Genomic DNA, 21,988 nt, shown 5'->3' with positions numbered 1-21,988 from the left:
TCTATTTTTACATTGGCGATTACTATATATTGCTGGCCAGCGGAATTTGTAATGGCGGCTTTTTGAGTATCGGCTCCTACTGGATGTGCTGTGATAGTTTTGTCCTTCACCTGTCTTCTGCCCCTACCTTCTATTAAGCGTTATTTTTTAGTAGGTTTATATTTACATGGTTTGTTGCGTCGGAAGATTTGTGTTAATAAAGATTACGATGTGTATTGTTAAGAAGAGGTGATGGGTGGTGATGAAGACGTAGTGTGATCCTTTCATCTTATGGCATGCTTTGAGTTTGGTTTAGATACTATGTATACTATACTGCGTCTATATCCTGTAAGAAAATAGGGTGTCCTCAGCCCCCCAGCTGTGTACTGAACTTATTCCCTAGAGGTGCAGGGATGGGTAGTTATTCCTTGACCTCAATACCTAGGTGACCACCACGCTTTCTTCAGACGTATAACTTTAGCGTATGTTCACGGATCTTGTGCAGCTTAACATCATTCTATATCACAGCAAACCTCAGACCGGAGCCACACGTTTTTGTGGTTTTAATGCTGCTTATTTTTGTGGCAAAAAAAAAGCCCCGTCCAGACGTTAGCTGTAGGTCAGTAGGGATTTATGAACCACACTGCAAACAGTGTAGTTTTTTTTTTATTCATGGTGATTTTTTTAAACTGCTGGTTGTGTTTTTTTGGTCTGTGACATTTTTCAAAATCGCATTATGCTCTGGGTATGGCAGTTTTCTCTGATGTTTTCCAATAGGCTTCTCTCTAGGGCACTCAGGTCAAACAAAAGTGGCCCGCTGCCTCATTTTATGTGGCCCATAAGCTGTACATTGAACCTTAAAGGGGTTATCCAGGCAGTGGCCGCCGGGATACACCAGGCTTGGAGTAGAAGCACTGCTTTGACCCGTGTAGTGGCCGTCGCGTGTAATTGCAGGCGGAGCTCTCATTGAAATCGTGGGACCCCAGCTCAGACCCTAGGGTATCCTGGCGGGCACTGCTTGGAAAACTCCTTTAAAGGAATTCTACTCACCCCGCCTGCAGCTCTGTTCCAGCGGTGCAATGCAGAGTCTGTGACCGCTGATGTCTGCAATGCTGCATGGAAAAAAAACCTGCTGCATGTGCTATTTTTTCGCTTTTCTCATAACGTGAGTGCGATGTGATATTTCCCCTTGAAATCAATGGTAAACACTTAGGATCCTCTTTCGCTTGTGAGGATTGGAATTTCACAGCAGCATTAAAAATGCCTCGCATCCACGGGTAAAACGCATGTTGGCAAGCACGATATTGGGCAGGCTCGCTTGTGTGAATGTAGCCTTAGTGTTTGAAAACTACAACTCCCAGCAGTTCTTTTCAGGGCAAACACGGATATATAGTTTCTCAACAACTGGAAAAGTGCAAGGTGCAGACCACTTGTCTTAAGTGCTTATATCAGTTCACTTGTTTGTGGCATGCCATTCATGCCAGATTCCTGCAGCTGAAGCAAACCACTGGAAACGTCTGCTGGTTGCTGGCAGTGCCAGCCAACATCTGGCTGGAAGCTGGAGTGGCCATTCTTTTCCTTGGCAACACTCAGCAGAGATAATAAAAGTCCTTACGATGCAGTCTCTGGTTATCTTGGGCTCTTATCTTCGCTCTCATGAGTTCCTGGAATGTTTGCTGGCGGCGGGCAGCAGCTGTGCCTCTTTTTACTGCCAGTTGTGTTGTGTCCTGACTGTAAATTCATTATACGGGTCTCTGCCAAATTAGATGGAATAATTATGCCATTGTGGTTCTAAGCTGGTAAAGTGCGGCATCTATCAGAAGGTTGTACAGGGATGATTCTCTCGCTAGGAAACCCAAACATTCCTCAACAACTTTGTCATTTTTGTCTGGTTCTCTACAAAAATAGATCTGGATGATTTTATGAACAATTGTGAAAACTGTCTGAAAGAAATCCTATCTTTGCTGCCCATAGCAACCAATCAGAGAGCAGCTTTTATTTTTCAAGAGCACTTTGAGGAATGAAGACTACACTTGGATTTGTTTCTATAGGCAACAGAGACAGTTCTTGCTTTAGACACTTTCATAAATCTCCCCCCCATGTCTATTGAACTTTAACACCTATCAGCGAAGCAGACTGTACCCGTGATTTTGACATGCAACCGCCAACAAGCAGTGTGTCACAAGCATGTACTCACTTGAACAGCATGTGTTTATTGCTTGTGAATACTGGTGAAGAGGTTCATTTAACACATGACCTGCCATGTATATTACCCAGAGGAGCATGGATGGCCTTATACGTCTCCTCACTCACCTTCTTGATGTAACCCCTCCTCACCCACAGTTGGATTTAACTCATGCCAGTTTTGAGCCCACATCTCTTTACCTTGGGAGTCATGTGGTATGCAGGCACCTCACGCTGTAACATACATGTTATGTGCACTTACCCTGTAGTTTGGGTCCTGATTTGGTACTTGTTGAAGTTCTTATGGTTACAATAAATTGCTCACCTTGAATGTTTGCCTTGCGGATCTTTGAACAAAATCGATACTATAGTATGTGGCAACATGACATTGTTGCACACTTATGATTCAGAGGTTGGCATCCAGGAACACCCAAGGCCCACTCCAGTCACAACTATATACCTGTAGAATGACAAAATACTCAATTCTCAGAAACTAATTCAGTATGTCGTGAGTCGCAGACAACTCGCGTGGCATGCAGTGTAAAAATGTATGCTAGTATCACATGAGTTGCATAGAACTCATGAACAGAACACAAAATAGCAAATTTTTCATTCAATTAGAAAGGATCATTTGGTTTTTGAAGTTCTTACTCAATTTTTGTAATAAAACACTGTGGGCCCAAGAATTTTTTTTCTTTCTAGTATGGCAATCAATATATTAAACAATGTCAAAGGGTATTTCAGAATAAGTTTGGTGAAGGAAGTGTACCGACAAAGTCCTCCTATTCACCAGTTGTTGGAATAGTTTGACACTAATTAACGGAGTGTTACTTTCAACAAAATGGTGCAACGTGCTGCAGCTCTAATGCAATAATGAGGAAAATTGAAAGTTATTTTGGTAACCAATTAACTTTTAAAAATCTGTGGATGCCAACATAGCCAGACCTGACACCCACTTGATTTCTTCTTGTGGAGTTTACTGAAGGGTCGTGTTTAGAGCAATAAGCTGCAAACAATTGACACCCTTAAGATGTGATGTGGCGGGAGTTTGCTGCCACAACAATGTCACATTAGCAGATGTCGGTACTAGTGCAATATGTTTCCACTGGAACTATAGGTGGAGACATGGGTTTGCCAGGCTCAGTGACGGGAAACTCCCAGGGCACACCCCCATAAGCTCCTGTGGTAGACACACAGTACAGTGACCACTTTCCCCCATCAGTGGATGCTGAAATAGCAGCACATGTGCAGATGTAGCTGCAGGGATCTTACTGACAACTGGGGACATTAAACTTTAGCACCGGCTGCACGGATAACTTGACTGATGCCGCATGTCGCTTCCTCCTCCAGGGAGGAGGAAGCTCCCCGCCGGCTGCACATAAAACTTTTCTGGCATGACTCTTACCCCACTTATGCCGCAAAGACCCACAGGCCAACATTGATGGAGCTCTCCGCCGGGTGCACAGAGCAAGCTTATGTATGCTCCCTGACGGTGATGGGGGTCCAGAGGCCGCTAAGGGCAGAGCAATCTGGCGACACAGGAAGGAACTTTCCAAGTGAGGGGGCAAAACACAGGCTGTCAGTCCTTGTGAGGGCCGCCCACCATAGCGCCCAGGGAGTGCTGATCACAGCTGAGGTGCTATGTGGGCATTCCCTGTCACTCATCCCAGACAGCCCATGTGTCCACCCATTGTTTCCGGTGGTGACATAATGCACTAGTACAGATGTCTGCCAATATGCAGACTCGCAAAGGGCTTCTGTCCACGGGTGGGTTGGACCCCGAGTTCGACCCGGTGAGCCATGCGTACCTCCTGTCCATAGCATGCGTGCCGGAGCGCAGGCAAGTACATTCACAGCACAGAGAAGAAGATGCCATCCAGTGTCTTCTCTGTGATGCCGGTGTGCCCGCCTGTGCTCCAGCACACATGCGCAGTACAGAGGATGTTGCGCCGTCGCTAGGCGATTACACTGCTCCTGCGACCATTCTGCAATCATGATTGCAGAATGGCTGGGGGACGGACAGCTTCCATTGACTTCAATGGAAGCCATCAGTGCGTAGCCCGCACAAAATTGCAGCATGCTGCGATTTCTTCTCCACGAGCAGAAATTCTCAATCGATTTCCGCTCATGGGCAAGAAATTGCGTTTTTACATTGCATGCTATGGGCTGGATTTGATGCGGAATCCCACACTGGACTCTAAAATGTAAATCTATGTTTTTGGAAAGTGTGAGGAAACCATAGACTCCTTTTAACTGATGTCTAACTCGTCATCAGATTCTGCAACCTGCTTGCCTCAAGGTCTTGCACAAGTTGCACAAGTTGCACAAATCTGGTTCAGTTCTTCACCCTTCAAACACATTGCTGTGGAAGACATTCCCAGTCATTTAAAAACCAGTTTAATAAAAAAATTGGAGGTTGAGATCATGTATGGGCTGAGCCACCTATGTAAAGTGCACATGTGACCATGGTCAGCAGGGGGTGAGGTCTCAGCTGTTATAAAGTCAGACAATTTTTTAATAAAAATCAATAAGTTATTTTTTTTAGAGATGAGTGAGCATAATCGCTAAGGACAAATACTCAAGCGAGTAGTGTCCTTTTCAAGTACCTGTCTGTTCGTGAGAAAAGATTCGGCTGCCGGTGGGGGTGAGCGGTGTGTTGCCGGAGTAAGCAGGAGAGAGCGCGGGGGAGGGGGGGTGTGAGACAGAGATCTCCCCCCGTTACCCCCTGCTCTCCCCCGCCGGCACCCAAATCTTTTCTCATGAGCGGGCAGGTACTCGAAAAGGACAATACTCGCTCGAGTATTTGTCCTTAGCGAGTATGCTCGCTCATCTCTAAAAAAATAACTGATTAATTTTTATTAAAAAATTGTCTGACTTTATTACAGCCTCGCCCCTTGGTCACATGTGCACTTTACATAGGTGGCTCAGCCTATACTTGTTCTTAACCCTCCTCTGCCCTAACTTTGAATGGAGCATATCAGAGCATTTGGCAGCTTTGTGCAATAGATCTTGTGCTATACAAATACATGGGCCAAGCCATGGCTGCAGCAAAGTTTTTATAGTAAAGTAAGCAGAGAGTTTATTCAAAATAAATGAGTTATTATACCATACCATGGTGAACCCCTTAGGCCTCATGTCCACTAGCTAAATGGAATTGCGGAATCCGCAGCGGATTTTGCCCATAAGGAATGATTGGCCATCCGCGGTCCATTAAATTGATTTTTGCACCCGCGGATGGCATTTTAAAAGAATTGCATTTTTCACGCGCGGCAGAAAAAACGCGGCATGATCCATTTTGCCGAGGATCGCCAACATTGCTATCACATTGATAGCAATGTGTGAGGATATCTGCATGCAAAAAAATACCATTTAAAGCAAATCCGCGTGGAATCCGCCGCAGAAATCTGCGGCAGATTCTGCGCGGATTGTATTTTTCTAGTGCACATGAGGCCTTAAAGAATATCAGTGTTTTGGAGAGCAGTTCCCATCTAATGTGTACAGTGCAGGTATATGAGTATTTGGTGACTGATACATTCTATTCACCCCATCCTCACTCAGCTTCTGTTTGTGATGCCCCATTTCAGTCATATAAAGCACACTAACATTTCACATCTTCTTTCCTTGTAGAGATGAGGCAAACAATGACTAAGTTTTGGGAAGAGCATTCACGAAATGCAAGCCTAGAAGAGATGATGCTTGACTCAGGTGCTCATCTCCTATCCAAAGAAGAGACAGAGGAGATTGTCTTGTTGCTGCCATGCTTGGATGGATTAAATGTCTTGGAGCTTGGGGCTGGGATAGGGTAAGAGGCACAAACCGTTTTCAGTGTAATGGCCCTCTTACATGGGACGATCTTTGAGAAGCGTTCAGATTCCCACGTTCCCATGGAAATCTAAATGATAATCATCCCATGTAAATGCATTGTTACGTCCACCAGGACACCCTGGAACCCAAAATCTTCATGCAAACCACGCACTATAAGCACTACAAACGGAACTCGCAAACAGACGTAAATCATGACTGACAAATGCTCAAAACACTCGCCAGCATACTTGCACACATAGCCAGATGGAATAACTTTAGCATGTACGAGGTATTAGTTTGTATTTTGGCCAAGATGCTTAAGCCCACGAGCCCACTTCAAGGGTCCTCGTCTTCCGGAACTCTACACTCACAAGACCACTTTCCCCAGGAGTCCTGCCTGCAAGTGGGGCAATCGTCCCAATAGGCACGGCCCCTCGCTGGAATCTAGGGACCTAACTCGCCCACTGATGGTAAACAATCCAAAGCAGGATGGGACACTGTTCACACCCACACACCAGGGATTGCATGCAACACAGAACAAGACTGTTCTGGACATACGACATGTCTGGCCACCAGCACAGACCCAATAGAATACATGACTGTTCACACACATGTCCGGCCACCCGCACAGACATACCCAACACATCATGCCTGAAAGCCAAACGCCAGGGTGTAGGAAAACTGGCATCCTATAGCAGAGGGGCTGGTATATATTACAGCAGACCAGTGGGGATTGGCTGACTGGAGAATCCACACTCAGCGAGCTCAATTATCCCACACCTGTGAAGCTGTGCTGCCGGAAACCTGTAAAATAACAGGTCCCAGCAGCACAACCTAACACGCATGCAGCGGCTGAACGAGAATCTGCATACAGAAAACTGAACAACGTGTCGTTCAGTATAAACAGCAGTTGTTCACTTGTTCAATGACTATTCAATGACTGTCTGCTTACTGTGAATGGAGGCGGGTGAGGAGAGAACACTCTCCGGCCACTCCATCACCATGCCGGCAGCGCTTTAAGCAATGCTAGCGATACTTGCTCCTATGTAAAAGCACAGGAGCAAGCATCACTTGGATGAGCTGTTGGGCATCATTTGCCTGACAGCTTGTCCCATGTAAAAGAACTATTAGTCTGGCCATACACATACATAGTTGTTTGGACACATATATATTCAAGGCTGCATGTATGCTCAGTGGATTGAGGGAAATTAACCTCTGCCAAACACCTCTAGTGACAGCTTATCTGTCTTGGGAACGAAAGGATTAGGCATGTTAAAATTCAGCCATGCAATTCTTCTTTCTTCCAAGAAATTTGGGAGGCCTCCATTTGTGGTCAGCCAAAATTAATGAGTTTGGACAATGTTCATCTAATGCGTGTAGCCCCCTTTAGTGTCTGTCATTTAAATAGTGAATGTAGGATAGCCTTTCTTTAGTTCTGAGTGATGGCTGCCATTTCCCATTATTGGCTGGTGAGAAAATTAATTTCCTATGCAAAGCTTTTCATTTACCCTAATATTTGGCCCAGTCGTTATACAGGACACCTGGCCGAGTTGGCAAGCCAAGTTACTGCGGTGGACTTCATGCAGAACTTCATTGCCAAAAATCGTGAAAAAAATGGTTATCGAAGAAACATTACTTTTCTGCAAGCTGATGTCACTCTTCTGGACCTACCCAATGATCGGTGAGTTGTGACATGAGACTAACACAGCATCATGTAACTGATGAACATTCAAGAATCATGTGATAAACCTATTCTCATTCTCCTCAGTTATGACTTCATCTTCTCAAATTGGCTCTTCATGTACCTGACTGATGAAGAAATAGTAGCTTTGACTCAAAAGATGTTGGGATGGCTTAGACCTGGTAGCTATCTCTTCTTCAGAGAGTCTTGCTTTTATCCATCAGGTAAATACAGTAATGTTTTAGGATTCGTTACTGTTGAGTACTATTGTCACCTGTATCCTGCTTCAAGCTAGCCACAGATAACTAGGTGTCATACAGACCTTGACTGCCCATGCTTACAGAAAGGAAGTGATTACTTAAATCGCCAACTAGATAGGGTTGTTAATCTCCTAAACTATAATTAGCATTTTAAGTTATCATTTCCCAGTTATCTGCAGTACAGTCAAACTATTTCTACCCAACTTTCTTGATGCTTATTTGCCAGAATATCAGAGGCACATAGCTTGCAGTTTCTTGGCCCCAATGCTACGTCTGTAACAGGCAAGGATAATACACAAGATGATGTCACAAACACATTCATGTCACAGTATGGATAATAACCAGTGTCAAGTCTAATACACATAATAAACATTGTGATATGTGGGAGTGCAGTATCAGAATGGCTTGCAGAGGGTGTTAGTAAGGCATTCTGGCTGCTGTGGGTGTGACAGGAAGCAATACAAAAGAGCCAGTTCCCGCCAGACCCAGGGGAAAGAAAGGTGGCTGCTAGCCAGAAGAGAGGCGGTCAGAAGAGCCGGGTTAGGGACTCAGAGCCTGAGGTCAGGAGCGGACCAGTGTGGGACCTGTCACTCAGTCTGAAAGAGGAGGGCACCCTCTAGATGCCCCAGGTGGGGGTTAGTGACAGGGACCCTGTGGGTTGTGTACCCAGGACATTACATCTGAACTGTGTTGTATGCTGTGCTCCTATATTGCTGTGCTATGAAATAAAGACGGGCAGGCGCCAGATTTAAAGAAAGTGAAGTCTCCTGGAGCCTTTTATACATATGTGGTGCCCATTCTAGTCTGAGAGGTGGGCGATCCACAAGTGAGAGATGCCAGGCGAATAACCCCCTGCCACAGCTAATGAATGTGTGCAGTGATGTCACTGCGCAGAGCTGTTCAGTACAACATCCTAATACCAGGATAATACACACATTGATGTCACAGAACAGGGATAATTAAACCCTTCTTGCTCTGAGCAGTAATATACCCTAGTGAGTGGCTCGTTATGGCACAGTGATGGTACAGGCAAAAGAGCTATGACCACCCCATCACTTGCTGGAGTTAACCTTATTATATATGTCACCCTGCTCTAATGGTCAGGATCGGCAATAACTACAATGCCAGCTGTTTAACTTCTTAGATGCTGTAGTCAATATTGGCTGAGGCACCTAAATGGTTTTATAGAGGCAACAAGCTTCCCCTGTAATCTCATCAGCAACTCCTATATTGATCATGAGTTATTAGTGAGTTGCCATGGCCACTAGGTCTCATATGCCCTGCCAAAGTAGAACCTAATACGGTAGACTGCCTCTCAGTGTAACACTGATATACTATACAGTGCAATACAGAGGTATTACAGCATATTATAGAAGCTATTCAGAAGATTGCAAGATCAAGTGCCAACAATGTCAGAATTTCAGTTTTTTCTATATGCTCCCCATTCATTTTCCCAAAATGGTGTCATTGAAACATATACCTTGTCCTGCAAAAAAATACATTCACAAAGCTATGCCATAATAAAAGCAAAAAAAGTTACGGTTTTAGGAATGCAGCGATGAAAATAGAAAAAAATTGTCGGATCCTTAAAGGGGTTGTCCCGCGAAACAAAGTTGGGGTATACACTTCTGTATGGCCATATTAATGCACTTTGTAATGTACATTGTGCATTAATTATGAGCCATACAGAAGTTATTCACTTACCTGTTCCGTTGCTAGCGTCCTCGTCTCCATGGTGCCGTCTAATTTTCAGCGTCTAATCGCCCGATTAGACGCGCTTGCGCAGTCCGGTCTTCTCCATGTTGAATGGGGCTGCTCGTGCTGGACAGCTGCTCCTCGTAGCTCCGCCCCGTCACGTGTGCCGATTCCAGCCAATCAGGAAGCTGGAATCGGCAATGGACCGCACAGAAGACCTGCGGTCCACCGAGGGTGAAGATCCCGGCGGCCATCTTCGCAAGGTAAGTAAGAAGTCACCGGAGCGCGGGGATTCGGGTAAGTACTATCCGTTTTTTTTTTCAACACATGCAACGGGTTTGTTTCGCGCCGAACGGGGGGGCTATTGAAAAAAAAAAACGTTTCGGCGCGGGACAACCCCTTTAAAGGGCTTCTGTCATTAAAAATAAAAAATGGTATACTTCCCTCCATATGGCTCCCCAGGCAGCCTGCTTCCTCTTCTCCTACCCGATCTTCTGGATCCTCTTCCCACTTGGGTCACGTGATTTTTCTTGATCCGGTGAGGTAGCATACATGTGCTACCTTCTGCTTTCTGCTGGTCAATGTATGCTTTGTCACTAGTAGCAGCCTGCAATATTGCGCATGCGTGAGACTTCAGAGCGAGCGCGCATGTGCGAGACTTTGGCACGAGCGAGTTCATCAGGAGCGCACACGGGCTAGACCGAGATCTAGCCATCACAGCGCCCAATAGAAATGTATCCCTGACATTGTTGTCAGGCAGAATACATTTCTATTAGCCAATAGACAAAACAAAGCTTGTCCTGCTACCCGCCTAAGTGTGTGTGTGTGTGTGTGTGTGCGTATATAAAATATGTGTGTACAAAAAAAAATCTTGCGTGTGCCGTACACAGCTGCGCACAAAGCCGCGCACCCACGTACGTGCACAAACACGCGTGAATGCTGCTCTGTTCAGCAGTGATTTCAATGGGGCCGCGGCTGCAGCCAGCGGTACCATTGAAAGCAATAGGATGCCGGCAACCCTTGCATTGATTTTTCAGGGAAGAGCTTGAAATATAACCCTTCCCTGAAAATTATCCATGTCACAGTGTTCAATGACAAGGGGACTCCTTGCGGGAAGTAAAGAATCCCATGCCAGAGCTGTGACAACTGTGGCAGAAGATTTCTTTATCCCTGCGGGGAGTAAAGAATTCTCTTGAATTCTATAAATGGCCAGGTGCTTCTTGTGATTGGCTGAGTGCTGTGACCAATCACAGGCAGCACTCAGCTGTCATTCAATGAATGGCTTAGAGCTGCTCGTGATTGGCTGAGCTTTAGCCAATCAGATACAGCCCTCTCAGCAGACAGGGATTTTAAATCCCCGCCTGCTGAAAGAGCTTTAGAGCAGTGCAGGGAGAAGACAGGCTAGACGCGCCTGAGCCCCGACAGCTGAGGAGAGGTGAGTATAATTTTCTTTCATCTTTAACACATTCTAGGGATGATTTTAAGCCCTTCCCCGAAAATCCCTACAGGGCTTGCCAGAAGCCCATTGCTTTCAATGGGACTGCAGACGTGCCGATCCCATTGAAAGCAATGGAAGAACATTGCAATCCTCTGCCACAGCTGTGACAGTTGTAGCAGGGGATTCTTTACTCCCCGCAGGGAGTCCCCTTGGCACTGATCACTGATTGGTGTGGTATATTGACGCACATCACGGATTTATGATGCACGCATGTCCTCTGTTTTGCAGGTACGTGTATTTGCACGCCTGTAAAGCACGGACATGTGAACACACCATAGGGAACCAGTGGTTCTAATAGGCGGTGTTTTTGTGCGCACGTGTATATATATATATATATATATATATATACATATGAACATTGTTATGCCTGCTCAAATGTGTATGTGTGTGTGTATGTGTATATATATATATATATATATATATATATATATATATATATATATATATATATATATATGTTATATAATGTGTGTGTGTGTGTGTGCATCTATCTATATCTATCTATGTCTATTTATTTCTAACTATCTCTCTGAATGTATCTAGCTATCTCTCTATATCTATTTATATCTATCTTTCTCTCTCTATATATATATATATCTACATCTTTCTCTCTTTGCGTCTATTTCTCTGTATCTATCTATATATCAATATCTATCTACATCTATCTATGCATCTGCATCTTTTTCTTTCTCTCTCTCTCTCTCTGTATCTATCTCTATCGGTTTACCCATCTATCTCTCTATCTATCTGCATCTATTTATATCTATCTATCTCTCTGTATCTATCTACCCATCTATTTATATAATCTATCTATTTATATTTATATATCTACATCTATCCCTCTGCATCTATTTATATCTGTCTATTTATATCTATCTCTCAATCTATCTCTATCTATCTATGCCTCTATATCTATTTATATCTATCTGTATCTATTTCTTTCCATCTACCCATCTATTTAAATAAGCTATCTATTTATATCTATCTATTTATCTATCTACATCTATCTATCCTTCCTGTATCTATTTATCTATCTCTATCTATCTATCTATCTATCTATCTATCTATCTATCTATCTATCTATCTATCTATCTCTCTGTATCTATCCATATCTAGCTTTCTATTTATCTATATCTATGTAAGCCTCTGTATCTATTTATATCTATCTTTCAGCATCTATCTCTGGCTACCTACCCATCTATTTATATAATCTATCTATTTCTATCTATCTCTCTATAGCTATATTTCTTTCTATTTATATCTATCTATCTGTATCTATCTATTGTCTAACTATTTCTAACTATCTGTATCTATCTATCTTTCTGAATTTATCTATCTATATTTTTCTACTTATATCTATCTATCTACATCTATTTCTCTTTGTATCTATTAATCTATTTTTCTATCTATTTATATCTATCTATCAACCTCTATCTATCTATCTATCTATCTATCTATCTATCTATCTATCTATCTATCTATCTATCTATCTTTTTCCATCTATCTATCTACCTGTAGCTAGATCTATCTATTTATCTATCTATATCTATCTACATCTATTTCTCTTTGTATCTATCTAAATCTATATCTAGTAATCTATTTTTCTATCTATCTATCAACCTGTATTTTTCTATCTATCTATCTTTTTCCATCTATCTATCTACCTATAGCTATATCTACATCTATTTATATCTATCTCTCTATCTATATATTTTTTATCTATTTATCTATCTCTCTGTATCTATTTATATCTATCTACATCTTTCTCTTTGCATCTTTTTCTCTATATATCTATCTATAGCTATCTACATCTATCTATGCATCAGCATCTTTTTGTGTGTCTCTCTCTCTCTGTATCTAGCTTTGTCTACCCATCTATTTATATAATCTATTTATTTATATCTACCTATCTATCCCTCTGCATCTATTTATATCTATCTCTATCTACCCATCTATTTATATAATCTGTCTATTTATGTCTATCTATATCTATCTATTTATATTTATCTATCTATATCTATCCCTCCGTATCTATTTATATCTATCTATCTCTCTATCCCTCTTTATCTATTTATATCTATCTATCTCTCTATTTTTGTATCTATTTATATAATCAATCTATTTAGATCTATCTATCTACCTCTATCTATCTATCTATCTATCTATCTATCTATCTATCTATCTATCTATCTATCTATCTACATCTTTCTATCCCTCCTGTATCTGTTTGTCTCTTTCTATTTATCTCTCTGTATCTATCTATATCTGCTATCTATTTATCTATATATATGTATATCTCTGTGTGTCTATGACTACCTACTAGGGATGAGCGAACGTGTCCGTTACGGACACATCCGCACCCGGACACCGGCTTTGCCGAACACTGCAGTGTTCGCGCGTAAGTGTCCGGGTGCCGCCGGGGGGCGGGGAGATGCGCGGCGGCGCGGGCGGCAGTAGCGGGGAACAGGGGGGAGCCCTCTCTCTCTCCCTCTCCCCCCCACTCCCCGCCGCACCCCCCCGCGCTGCCACGGCGGCCCCCGAACTTTTTCGCCCGAACACTGAAGTGTTCGCAAAGTTCGGTGTTCGGGCGAAAAAGGGGCGGAGCCGAACGTGTTCGCTCATCTCTACTACCTACCCATCTATTTATATAATCTGTCTATTTATATTTATCTATCTCTCTGTATCTATCTCTATCTACCCATCTATTTATATAATATATCTGTTTATATCTATCTATCTATCTTTATCTATATCTATCTATGCCTCTGTATCTATTTATATCTATCTCTATTTATCTAAATCTATCTGCCCATCTATTTATCTCTCTCTCTCTCTCTCTCTGTATCTATCCATATCTATCTATCTATGCCTCTTTATCTATTTATATCTATCTCTATGCATCTATTTCTATCTACCCATCTATTTATATAATCTATCTATTTATCTCTCTCTCTCTCTCTCTGTATCTATCCATATCTATCTATACCTCTGTATCTATTTATATCTATCTCTCTGCATCTATATCTATTTATATATTCTATCTACCTCTATCTTCTTCTATCTATCTACATCTATCCCTCTATATCTATTTATATCTATATCTATCTATTTCTATCTATCTATGCTTCTGTATGTATTTATATCTATCTCTCTGTATCTATCTATATCTATCCATCTATTTATATAATCTATCTTTTTATATCTATCTATCTATCTACATCTATCTATCCCTCTGTATCTATTTATATATCTATTTACCTCTATCTATTTATGCCTCTGTATCTCTCTGTAGCTACCCATCTATTTATATAATCTATCTATTTATATCCATCTATCTATCTTTATCTATCTACATCTATTCCTCTTTATCTATTTATACATGTCTATTTATATCTCTATTTATCTACATCTATCGATCTACTTATATCTATCTGCATCTTTCTCTTTGTAGCTATCTATTTCTCTGTATGTATGTATCTATCTTCCCCTATTTATCTATCTATCTATCTATCTATCTATCTATCTTTATCTATCTATCTATCTTTATCTATCTATCTGTATCTATTTATATCTATCTATTTATAACTATATCTTAGTATCTCTCTGTATCTATCTATCTGTATATCTCTATATATCTCTATCTATCTGTATCTAAATATTTTTAAATCTATCTATCCATTTATCGTATCATCTATCTATTTATCTGTATATCTCTATCTATATATCTCTATCTATCTGTATCTATATATTTATAAAACTATCTGTCTATCTGTATCTATCTATCCATTTATCGTATCATCTATCGATCTCTCTTTATCCCTATCTGTATCTCTCTATCTATGTGTTTGTGTGTATATGGGCGGTTTCAGGCAAATGTAATTTTCTTCCTTATGTAGTCATGATTATCACGGCCGTATATTAGGACAAAACTAAGCCACTGATTTCAATAGGATTTCAGTGGTTTTGTTTTCACTAGCAGTATTCTCTGCAATTAATACTAGACTGAGAAAAGATAGGACCTTCCCTATCCTTCTCGCACGTAGTGAATGCATTTTTATTTTTCCCAATGCCTGCTCTCTGGTGCAAAGTTTGAACAGGCGACGAAAAACCTTGTTCAGGTGTAACTTTTCTCTGTAGCGCTAAGCGCAGTTGCTCCAACAGCCGTCTGATACTGCTAATATATATATATATATAACCCGCCCCCAAGTGTCGGCGTGCCATTAACCTGCCCCCAAGTGTCGGCGTGCCATTAACCTGCCCCCAAGTGTCGGCATGCCATTAACCCGCCCCCCAAGTGTCGGCGTGCCATTAGCCCGCTCCCAAAGTGTCAGCAGTGGTGTTTTGAATGATGAAACTGGACACTACGGAGTGGAACTGGGTTGTCTTTAGCGACGAATCCAGGTTTATTTGGGCGCTTACGACAGCAGTGTTCATGTCTGTAGACTTCGGGGGGAGCACCTCAATCCTGCCTCTGTTGTGGAGTGGCACACTGCTCCCTGCTGGTGTGATGGTCTGGGGGGGCCATCGAATACGACAGTTGGTCACCACTAGTGGTGGTACGAGGGATAATGACAGCTCAGCGATATGTTCAGGACATCCTGTAGCCACATGTTTTCCACTCATGGCGGCTTCCAAGAGGCAGCAGGATAATGCTCAGCCGCACACACAAGCGGGGGTCACAGGAATGTCCTCACAACATTGTCACACTTCCGTGGCTGCCCAGTCACCAGGTTTATCACCAACAGAACATGTATGGGACCATCTTAGACGCTAACTTCAACAGCCTACGAGTTTACACGATCTAGAGGCTCAGATATAGCAAATGTGGAGCAATATGCTGCAGGATACCAAACAGAACCTGTATGCCTCAATGCCCACCCGTATCACATCTTGTATCCAAGCTAGAGGCGGTACAACAATGTACTAGAGCCTCCATGCCCCCCCCCCCCGTATCATATCTTGCATCCAAGCTAGAGGCGACCCAACAGGGTACCAGAGCCTCCATGCCCACCCTTATCACCTGCGAAATATCGTAGCGGAATCCGACACAGTGCCCCCCAGAGACCTCATACTTACCTCTCCGGATCCGCCGCATTGCGGGGTGACGCGTATTTCCACGATACTTTAGCTGTTCTCACAGTGTAAGTATTGCGGGACGAACGGCTTCCATGGACTACAATGGAAGCATTCCGCACGAAATAGAACATGCTACGATTCTCCCCTGCGAGCGGAAAACCGCAGGTGATTTCCGCTCGTGGACAGGGGAGAATTCCTTAACACAGCATGTCTATGGACGGCTATTGGTGCAGAATCCGCAGTGGGTATCATGTATTTCCTGTTTGTACCATGTGGAGTGATTATTGTGAGTGTTTGTGCAAGGAAGATCTAGAAGCCCTTAGGAAATGTTCAGGGAGAGAGCCAGGGAAGAACACTAGCAGATTTTGGTACACTGCCAGACAGATCTTTGTCCAGCCTTTGTTTGAATACTTCCATTGAAGGAGAACTCACCACCTCCCGTGGTAACCTGTTCCACTCATTGATCACCCTCAGTGTCAGAAAGTTTTTTCTAATATCTAATCTGTGTCTCCTCCCTTTCAGTTTCATCCCATTGCATCTAGTCTTTCCTTGTGCAAATGAGAATAGGGCTGATCCATCTGCACTGTGACAACCCGTCAGATATTTGTAGACAGCTATTAAGTCTCCTCTCAGCCTTCTTTTTTGCAAGTTTAAACATTCCCAGATCCTTTAACCGTTCCTCATAGGACATGATTTGTAGACCACTCACCATCTTGGTAACTCTTCTCAGAACTTGCTCCAGTTTGTCTGTCTTTTTTAAAGTGTGGTGCCCAGAACTGGACACAATATTCCAGTTGAGGTCTGACTAAGGAAGAGTAAAGGGGGATAATTACCTCACATGATCTAGACTCTATACTTCTCTTAATACATCCCAGAATTGTGTGTGCCTTTTTGGCTGCTGCATCACATTGTTGACTCATGTTCAGTCTATGATGTATTAGTATACCCAAGTCTCTTTTACATGTGTTGCTGTTTAGCCCAATTCCTCCCATTCTGTATGTGCTTTTTTTCATTTTTCTTGCCCAGATGTAGGACTCTGCATTTCTTTTTGTTCAATACTATTCTGTTAGTCGCCACCCACTGTGCAAGCTTTTCTAGATCTCTTTAAATACTCTCCCTCTCTTCCCTAGTGTTAGCTATCCCTCCTGGCTTTGTGTCGTTGGCAAATTTGATGTATACTGAATGGTACTGTCGATCATGAAGCACATTCTAAATGGGAATTGTACAGATAGATTTGATTAAAAATACATGCAAAAAATTCAAATACATAAGCACTTGAATGCTGTATGATGTGCACCGCGAGTGTAGTGCGATGTTTTGCATTAACCCCTTAGTGACGGCCACATTGCCTTTTTACGTCCTATCTAAGTGGGCTTTAATCCTAGAGGACGTAAAAACATGCATTCTCTTTGGATTAAAGCCCTCTTTGCTGAGCACGTGACAGCTCCATGCTGTCGGTGCCCGCAGGTAGCCGACAGTATGGAGCTGTCATCCTGTCATCCTGGGCTGCAGACAGTACCCCCTGGCAATGCGATCGGCACTATCCAATGGATAGCGCCAATTGCAATAAAGTTTTTAAAAAGTTAAAGATTCAGCTGCCCTGATGGATCGGATCCATCAGGGCAGCTGAAATTACTCACCCGCTTTGCCTGTGGTGTCCCACAGTGAAGGGGTCCTCTGGGTCCCGGAGCTGCTGTTCTACACATGCGCGCCAGGCGAATGCCGTCACGCGCATGCGCAGAAGAACGGGAGCCCCGGTAAATTTAAAATCTCCTGGCTCCAACTCCTGAGGGTAGCCAGGAACCAGGAGATGTCACCAGGGACTGCGGTGAGCAGTGCCTGGGTCCATGATCGCCGCTATCCAATGGATAGCGGCGATCGCGAAAAAGTTTTTAAAAAGTCTTTAAAAAGTTAGTTTTACCTCCCCTCATGGATCGGATCCATGAGGGGTGGTGAAAATACTCACCCCAGGTCCTCAGCGATGTTCTGGTCTCCCAGGACCTGAAGTCCCCTTCTGCGCATGCGCGCCCGACGTCAATCATCGGGCACACACACAGAGGGGCTCAGGCCCTGGGAAATTCGAAATCCCTCTGCTCCTGGCTGCTATGTGTAATCAGGAGCATAGAGATGTCACTAGAGAGATGATCACTGTTATCCAATGGATAACAGTGATTATTTAAAGTCAAAAAAAGTGTAAAAAAAAAAAAAGTTTGAAAAAGTAAAAAAAAAGTTTAAAAAGCTAACGTTTCATCTCCCCTTGCGGATTATATCTGTGAGGGAGGATGAAATTACGTACCTAAGGGCCCCGGATTTATCCGCGGACCTTACCACAGCTTCTGCGTCGCCACAACGGCATGCGCAAAAGCCATGGATTGCCAGGGTAATTTAAAATCTTCCTGCTTTTGGCTACAAATTTAGCCGAGAGCCTGGAGCTTTCACGGGCGGCCGCGTTGAGCGGTTCCTGGTCACGTGTTCGCCGTTATCCAATGGATAATGGCGATCACGTAAAAGTAAAAAAAAAGTTTACGTTTCATCTCCCTTCACCGATGCGATCAGTGAGAGGAGATGAAACTTTTTACTGGAAGCCTCCGTATTTGAGGTGTTCCTCCTCCGTTGACCTTCCAGAAATTCTGCGCATGCGACCGCTGGCAAAATGCTGGACCCATGTGCAGGAGGCGGGGAGCCTAGGAAACTTAACATCTCCTTCCTCCCGGCGACCAGAGCCTGGAGCACTGAGTGGTCCCCGGTCACGTGATAAAAAAAAAACAATCTACCTTAGGTCGGTCTCCCATGATCGGATAGGAATTACAGATCCCGTATGCATCTGATCCGCGGTAATATGCAAATCAATCGCATTGGATTACACAGTTCCGCTCACATTAGCGGGTTGGAATTGTGTATTCCACTCACAGAAAACAGAACACAGCATGTTCTATTTTACTGCGGATATCCGCAGCATAGAGCCTATTGTGCTCCATGGCCACAGATATACCCGCAGCCCATACGCAACTACGTTGTGTACGGACTGCAGGGATCCGTGTCATCGCTAAGCGATGGTGCGGGAAATACAAACAAAAAAAGGTGTACTGTACATGACTGCCTGCGTGAGTAGGCAGTTATACGCAGTACATTACGCGCCACGGCCAGGCTCACAGCTGGGATCCGCAGTGGGCCTCCGCAAGCGAATTCCACATACAGCCGTGTGAGCCCAGCGTTATTCAGATCGCTGCCTGTAATACTTAATTTACAAGAAGCCCCGGGAACGCTCGCCTTTTTGCAGTTCCAGGAGCAGCTTGTTGAGCGCCTTCTGTGTGAGACCGCCGCACCTCCGCAAGATTACGAAGACTCACAGAACACCACTTTTTACACCCCGTCCCTGTCACTGGGTCAAGAAATACCCCCCCAAAAAGGATAAGAGGAGGGGGAATAACAGATTTTATTGCCCCATGTACCCATCCCAGCCAGGCCCCCGTAATTACCCCTGTCTTCGAAAAAAAACACACGGTTTACATTATTGCTTTTATCTAAGATTGGGGGAAGGCCAAAAAGGGCGCGGAGGTGTGTGTGTGGGGAATTATTTTTAAGGAGTCAATTTTTTTTTCCGCACAAGTGTTCTATGGGGCCTGGAATTTATTCAGTTGTGCCCTGCAATCCAACGAGTGTTCCCTCCATTATAGGCCTAGTCATGTGTCCTGTAAGTAGATTAGGGCCACAAAAGGTATGTTTCTGAACACGGAACAAAGGGGGGTATCCATTTTGGGGTGAACGTCTTCATTCCTATGTACGCTATACAAAAAAAACCTGTTTTTAAATTGACGCAATTCCCCCAAAAAATGAAAATCGTAATTTTTTTTCCTTCTGCTTTCCTTAGATTCATTCAAATACTGTGGGGTCAAAATATGCAGTAATCCCCTAGATGAACTCGTTCTTTATCGTTTTGGCTGCTCAATGGCTCTACAATTGGGCAATGGGGCCTAGAATTAATTCAGTTGTACCCTGAAATCCAACAAGTGTTCCTTCCATTATAGGCCTAGCCATGTGTCCTGTAAGCAGATTGGGCCCACAATGGGTAGGTTTCTGAATACGGCACCCACAGGGGTACCCATTTTGGGGTAAAAATTTTCATTCATATGTGTGCTATATAAAGAAAACAGTTTTTAAATTGACACAATTGCCAAACAAAATTAAACTCGCAGTTTTTTCCTACTTCTTTGCTTAGATTTATTCAAAAATTGTTGGGTAAAAATTCTCAGTAGACCCCTAGATGAATTCATTAAGGGGTCTAGTTTTCAAAATGGGGTCATTTGTGGGGGTTCTTTATGGTTTTGGCCGCTCAAGAACTCTACAAGTGGGCAATGGGGCCTAAATCACCTTCAAGCAAAATTTCTGTTCTGAAAGCCACCAAGTACTCCGTTCAGTTTGGGCCTCTTTGTGCATCCAGACATAAGATAGGGGCCACAATGGCTATGTCTCTGAACACGGGGGAAACAGGGGTATCCATTTTGGGGTGCAAGTCCTTATTCATGTGTGTGCTGTACAAAAAAAGCTGTTTTTAAAATGACAGAATTGCCTAAAAAACACAACTTTTCCTTCTGCTTTGCTTAAATTCCTTCAAAAACTGTGGGGTCAAAATACACAGTACAACCCTAGATAAATTAATTAAAGGGTCTAGTCTTCAAAATTGTGTCATTTGTCAGGGTTCTCTGTGGTTTTGGACACTCAAGGGCTCTACAAGTGTGATATGGGGCATAAAAGGCCTTCAAGCAAAATTTCTATTTTGAAAGCCACCTACTGCTCCTTTCATTTTGGGCCCCTTTGTGCTTCCAGACATAAGATTAAGGTCACAATGGGTATGTCTCTTAACACTGGAGAAACAGGGGTATCCATTTTGGGATGCAAGTCTTCATTCATATGTGTGCTGTTAAAAAAAAAACTTTTTAAATAGTCAGAATTGCCAAAAAAAAGGAAAATCACAATTTTTTACTTCTGCTTTTCTTGAATTCATTCAAAAACTGTGGGGTTGAAATGGGCAGTAAACCCCTAGATAAATTCGTTAAGGGGTCTAGTTTTCAAAATGGGGTCATTTATAGGGGTTTTCTATGGTTTTGGCCACTCAAGAGTCCTACAAGTGAGCTATGGGGCCTAAAAGGCCTTCAAGCAAAATTTCTGTTCTGAAGGACACTGACTACTCCTTTCATTTTGGGCCCCGTTGTGCATAGAGACATAAGATTAGGGCCACAATGGGTTTATTTCCGAATACAGAACAAACAGGAGTATCCATTTTGGGGTGTAAATCCTCATTTTCATGTAAACTATAGAAAACAAATATGTCTTTAAAATGACATATTTGCAAAAATATGAAATTTTATTTCTTCTCCTCTAAATTGCATTAATTCCTGAAAAAAAACTGTGGGTTCAAAGTACTCATGACCCCCTCAGTGAATACACTAAGGGGTGTAATTTTTAAAATAGGGTCATTTGTAGGGGTATCTATAATTCTGACACCTATGAGCCTTTGCAAACTTGGCTTGGTGTAGGAAAACAAAGTGTTCATCAAAATGCTGAAAAGTAATGTTAAACTTGTACGTCTCCTAAATATTAAAAAAAAAACGAAAGTTTTTCAAACTTGCATTTATAATAAAGTAAACAGATGGAAATATATATCTTAGCAAAAATTTGTACAGTATGTTTGCACATATTTGAGATATTACAGTTGAAAATGTGAAAAAAAATGACAATTTTTTCAAAATTTTCCCAATATTGGCACTTTTAATAAATATACACAAATTCTAAAGGTCTATTTTTACCACC

The 21,988-nt window shown here is 42.7% G+C and overlaps 1 protein-coding gene across 1 annotated transcript in view; it reads left to right on the top strand.

Annotated features, from left to right (window-relative positions):
* The window catches only part of LOC136581633 (uncharacterized), a 44,405-nt gene that overhangs the window by 4,461 nt on the left and 17,956 nt on the right, over positions 1–21,988 (top strand). Inside the window, exons 2-4 of the mRNA XM_066582248.1 lie at positions 5,791–5,965; positions 7,493–7,648; positions 7,736–7,872. Of these exons, the coding sequence (XP_066438345.1) occupies positions 5,793–5,965; positions 7,493–7,648; positions 7,736–7,872 (466 nt within the window). The 5' untranslated portion in view covers positions 5,791–5,792. The remainder of the gene's footprint in view (positions 1–5,790; positions 5,966–7,492; positions 7,649–7,735; positions 7,873–21,988) is intronic.

Source organism: Eleutherodactylus coqui, chromosome 11 (assembly GCF_035609145.1).
Source record: "Eleutherodactylus coqui strain aEleCoq1 chromosome 11, aEleCoq1.hap1, whole genome shotgun sequence".
Classification (NCBI taxonomy): Eukaryota; Metazoa; Chordata; class Amphibia; order Anura; family Eleutherodactylidae; genus Eleutherodactylus; species Eleutherodactylus coqui.
This window is presented reverse-complemented; position numbering and strand designations above follow the sequence as displayed.